The sequence below is a fragment of the Lactuca sativa genome, chromosome 5 (assembly GCF_002870075.4).
Source record: "Lactuca sativa cultivar Salinas chromosome 5, Lsat_Salinas_v11, whole genome shotgun sequence".
NCBI lineage: Eukaryota > Viridiplantae > Streptophyta > Magnoliopsida > Asterales > Asteraceae > Lactuca > Lactuca sativa.
The window spans coordinates 98,501,038-98,506,110 of record NC_056627.2 but is presented as its reverse complement, the minus strand read 5'-3'; the positions used below and the strand labels follow the sequence as shown (position 1 = coordinate 98,506,110).

At 31.5% G+C, this 5,073-nt stretch overlaps 1 protein-coding gene across 1 annotated transcript; it reads right to left on the bottom strand.

Annotated features, from left to right (window-relative positions):
- LOC111897583 (O-fucosyltransferase 38) lies at positions 1 to 4,522 on the bottom strand. Its single transcript, XM_023893537.3, has 11 exons — positions 4,192 to 4,522; positions 4,012 to 4,090; positions 3,810 to 3,883; positions 3,584 to 3,672; positions 3,311 to 3,488; positions 3,106 to 3,234; positions 2,539 to 2,681; positions 1,149 to 1,362; positions 887 to 1,071; positions 663 to 758; positions 1 to 346 (listed from the first exon to the last, which is right to left on the bottom strand). Exons 1-11 carry the CDS (start codon positions 4,417 to 4,419, stop codon positions 208 to 210), a joined length of 1,554 nt encoding a protein of 517 aa, XP_023749305.1. The 5' UTR covers positions 4,420 to 4,522; the 3' UTR covers positions 1 to 207.
- Positions 4,523 to 5,073: the final 551 nt, after the last annotated feature.

Below are 5,073 nucleotides of genomic sequence, written 5' to 3'. Positions count from 1 at the left end.
TTTAAAAAAAAAATAAAGAATCTATTATTACATGATATACAAATCCTTACAACAATCCCTACATGCTAGCTAGCATCTAACAGTAAGAATTTTAGAATCCATACCTAAGGTTTAATAAGGTATGTTGTGATTTACCTGTGGGACCAGTTTTACACATGACACATTTACACAAAATGTAGAATGTGGAAATGAAAAGAAATGCATTTTTTATGTTATTTTTGTAGTTTTTTTAGAAGCACATATGCATTCAGGATATGGATTTTGGTAAAATGATTCTTCGGCTTTGTACCTCGCTCTTCCTTTAATCCCATCCGGTGCACTCTCTCTTTTCCTTGGACCGCCTTGCCTGAAAGTTTTTACGCTTGTCAATTATGAGAATGAGGAGGGCATTTACGTCTTTTTGCAAACACAAGCAATTTACAGGCTAATTGAGTCAAACCCAATAAGAGGCTATAAGCCCGAATCAAAGGCTTCTAATTGTGGTATCAAACGGTCTGAATCAATAAGATGCATATCAAACAGCTTCTTATTCTTTGAAAAATCTACCCAATTATAGTAGTTGCTATTTCTTGGATAACCAAATAAAAAAAAACGTTGCTATTTCTTGCAAAATAAATTATTAAGAAAAAAATAAATTAAGGGATGAAAATACATGACATCACCTTGTCTGATGCAAGTGCTGAACATGATGTTGCAGTGATACTCCTTCCTTAAGTTGTCCACTTTCCAACTTATCAAATATTTCCACTAGACCTTTCCTGGTAATATCAATATCAAAATCAAAATCAAAATCCCAATCATTGATTTAATTATATTTATGATAATGTTATAAATTATAAGAAAGAAAAAAGTAAAGTAGGTTGCTATTTTTTTGCATTATGTATACCTGTCAGGAGTAATGGTCTTACGGTGGCCTAAAAATCTGCGATGGCCTTCAACAGCTCTTGCCATGTTTCCGGAATGTGTTGGAATGAAGACATCGCTCTCAAGAGAAATCATATAATCAAGTGCTGCTGTTTGTGATGCATGATTCGAGTATATTTTCAGCTCTTCTTCACTTGCTATCATTTCCTGTCACATTCAATTTTTCTTATCAATTGCTATTTAAGAGTAAAAAGTTAAAATGTAAAAAATTATGAAGGGGAAACCTTGAATAAGAGGTTTGGGAAACGAGAAGTGAGGTCTGAAAGATGAGTTTTACCACCGTAAATTTCTCCAGCAGCAATATATATAGCTGTTGAAGGAGGATAACCAAGAGCCTCAAGGAAAATCCCAACCTCTTTGGGTGTTAATGGACATAATCCTGCAATTCTTTGCTCTGTTGAGTTTATTTTCTTTACTTTCCAGTGATTGGTGTTCTCCCTGACAATCGTAATACCACAAATAACAATCTACTTTCATTTCATACCAATAAATAATAATGTCCTAATAAAATGATATAATTGGGTAGATTTTTCAAAGCAAGTAGGATGCTGATGATAACATACAAGCAAATGAAGGGTTAATCTCATAAAAAAACTTCATGTTTAGTGTTTTTTTTCTGGATTAAACCTCAACTTTATGATTTTCCTGAAATAGACCTTCATTTTTTCCGAGAAAACCCTCAAAACTTTTTTTTTTTTTTCGGAAAAAACCCTCAACCTTCTAACTGGTTACAAAAAAACCCTCGACTTTTTAGGTTTTCCCTAAAGAACCCTCACATTTTACACGTTTTTTCAGGGGTTAATCTATAAAAAGACTTTATATTTTGTGTTTTTTTCTGGATTACACCTCAAATTTGTTTTTTGCCTGAAAAAGACCTTGTATTTTTTCATTTTTTCCGAAAAAGCCCTCAACTTTGTATTTTTTTTTTCGAAATAGACCATCACCCTTCTAAATGCTTCCAAATAAACCCTCAACTTTTTTAGGTTTTCCCTATAAGACCCTCACATTTTATACGTTTTTTGGGGGTTAATCTCAAAAAAGACCTTATATTTTGTGTTTTTTTTTTTCGGATTAAACCTCAAATTTATTTTTTGCCTGAAAAAGACCTTGTATTTTTTCATTTTTTCCGAAAAAGCCCTCAACTTTGTATTCTTTTTTTCGAAATAGACCCTCAACCTTCTAAATGCTTCCAAATAAACCCTCAACGTTTTTAGTTTTTCTCGAAAAACCTTCACATTTTACACTTTTTTTAGAAATAAAAAAATGACTAAAATGGCCAGATCAGAAAAAATGAAAAATTAAAAGGTTTTTTCCGGCGAAAAATAAATTTGAGGTTTAATCCGAAAAAAAAACACAAAATATAAGGTCTTTTATGAGATTAACCCATAAATGAAAGTACATTCCTATTTTTTTTTGCATTTAGCCCTAAACTTTTCCATGTATTCAAGTAAGCATATGTTTTGGATATATTATTAGTTAACAAACTCCCTTGTAGTCATACATAAACTCATTAAAAACACTTTAATTTGGTAACATTAGCTTTCCAAAACACGGAAACCTTACACAAAATCTATATATAATTTAATAATAATAAAAAAAGAATAAATATCTGACCTCAATAAGCTGAGCTCTTGAGATTCAGCATCAGAAAGGCCATATGTACAACCAGAAAAAGCCAACATATCCTTCTCATATCTGAGATGCAGAGAAATATATCTTCCACTTCCCCCATGCGATCTCAGCCGTTCAATTAGCTTCTGCGTTTGTCACCATCATGTTTGCTCAGGGCCTAATATAAAATAGCAATGTATTTTCATTTATTTTTGTATTATTTTTGAATTTTTTTTTTCTTATAAGGACATTATACTTTAAAAAACTATATTCAAGTATACAAGTGACAATTGTTTTGTATTTGGATGAGATTGCTATAATTGATGCATGGATGTGATGAAAGAATATGCTGGAAAATATGTTTACAAATGTACTTTCATTAAACATATGCAAGTTTTCAAACTTGATATATAAGAAAGAAATTGTACAAAACTACACATGATTATCATCCAAACTCCTAGTTTAGTTTTTTTAATTTTCACCACACAAATTGTTACCAAGATTAAAAATATAATCTTGTGCCAAAATTATGCATGATGAAATTAAAGTTATACTGTGAAAATCATTTACCTTTCCAAGGGTTTCAATAGAGGGAGAAAATCGAAGAGCATGATAAAGAGCACGACATCGCAATCTCTGAATATCAATAGGTAGATCATTGTTTGCAAGTCTAGAATCTGATTTTGCAACATGAATCACCTGTAGAAAAACTATTGATGCTCTAAAAACTGAATTAAGTGCTGTATACACTCACAAAGTCTTGAAAATTACATACCTGATAATCCACCCATAATTTAGTCATCTCCTCATAGTAACCTAAACCACCCCAAGATGTGAAGTGCTTCCTTGCTCGAGGAACAGAAACCAACTCAGTAGGAAGCTTCTTTATGATTCTCACATCCCCTTTTAAGCTATCAATGAAATGGTCCTCATCAAAGATATCTGAAAATATACTGCACAACAAAACATTAGGAAATAGGAATGTGTGTGTGTGAGAGATAAAGAGAAGGAAGGAGGTAGGGAGAAATATTGTACAACTTAAGGTTACCTTTTGTCTTGCCAGAATGAGCGTTTATCAAGTTCAGGGATAACTAGGGTTGCATTCATCATCCTTGACACTGCTACCATATCAGCAATCTGTCAAAAAAAAAAAAAGTAGTATGTTTTGTTCATGTTATTGATAGGTAGAGGATAATCATTAAACATTCAGCAAATGAGGATAATCATTAAACATTGTAGTGGAAAAACTCAAAAAAGAGATATCAAATACTCACACCAGTACGCATTTGATTCAGTCCGCCATTGCTTCTTACGGTGATATAATGATTATTATCTCCTCCTTGAATAGCTGAAAATGTAAAAACATACAATGATGAACAAAGAAAGATATCAAAAAAGGTCTGATTATAAGTAATTAATCTTAGGTAAGGAAACAACATCGCTAGTAATCAAATGTAAACCAATGAACAATGATACCTTGATATCTAGATGTAGGATGTACACACGGATGTAAGCCATCACTAAAAGGGGTTTCCCAAAGTTTTTCACTAGACAGCTGCTTACACAAAAAAAAACATACAAACAATTTTTTAGTGTATATTGCAATCTCAGCTATGAAATTTTGATATTGACTAGTGCAAAAAACGAAAATGATACCTGTTGTTGAGATACAGAGTCTGGTAATCGCAGATTTAGATTTTCTTCATCCTCTAAAATGCTTCTACTATAGAAATTGAATATGAAAATGAACACGATCAAGAGTACGAACAAGCGAAGAATTGTGAATGACGATGGAGATGATGGTTTCACTGGAAAGATTTTACAGCAGGATGAAGATATCCCGAAAGAAGACGACGATGAACTCCCTCCTCGACTGGTAACCATTTGCAGTGCCTGCTCACTGAATCAGATCTCCATTCTCTCGTCCAACTCCAAGTTTATGCTCTGCGACGCTACAAGGCATTTGTTTTAGCAAAAGGGCGTGTTCCCACAGGTCGGTGATATAATTTTGGGATATACTGTATTTTTTTTTTAGTAACCGACAATTTCATTTACGTCCAAAATATTATATTTTACGAATTTAATTTCTTAATATCATATTTGTCTTTTATAAATCTTCAAAATATCATATTTACTCATTCCTTTTTATAATATTTTTAATATTTTATATCATTTTTATACCTTAGAATTATTATAATAATTAGGAAATTTAACCATATTATCGTTACGTCTATGATAATGAAATGTGAACTTCTAAATAGTTGGAATGTCGGCCTCTTGCCAGACAAAAAGATTCATCTTCAACCATTTCTATGGAATGCATTGTTGTTGTTGATTATTATTATGTTGTAGATAGATGATATTTTAGATATTACTATTGATATTTTAATGTTTAAAAAGCATATATGATATTTTGATATTTAAGAATGACATATATGATATTTTGATTTTTAAAAAGGACATATATGATATTTTGAAATTTAATGAAGGGTAAATATGATATTTAGAAATTTTACGAAAGGTAAATATGATATTTAG

Bases quoted from the DNA above. Each gene is read 5' to 3' on its own strand.
- LOC111897583 (XM_023893537.3), bottom strand. From the start codon at position 4,419: ATGGTTACCAGTCGAGGAGGGAGTTCATCGTCGTCTTCTTTCGGGATA. The intron at 3,489-3,583 runs GTAACCTTAAGT...TTTGTTGTGCAG, and splicing joins TCATTCTGGCAAGACAAAAG to TATATTTTCAGATATCTTTG. The intron at 2,682-3,105 runs GTAAATGATTTT...TGACAAACGCAG, and splicing joins CTATTGAAACCCTTGGAAAG to AAGCTAATTGAACGGCTGAG.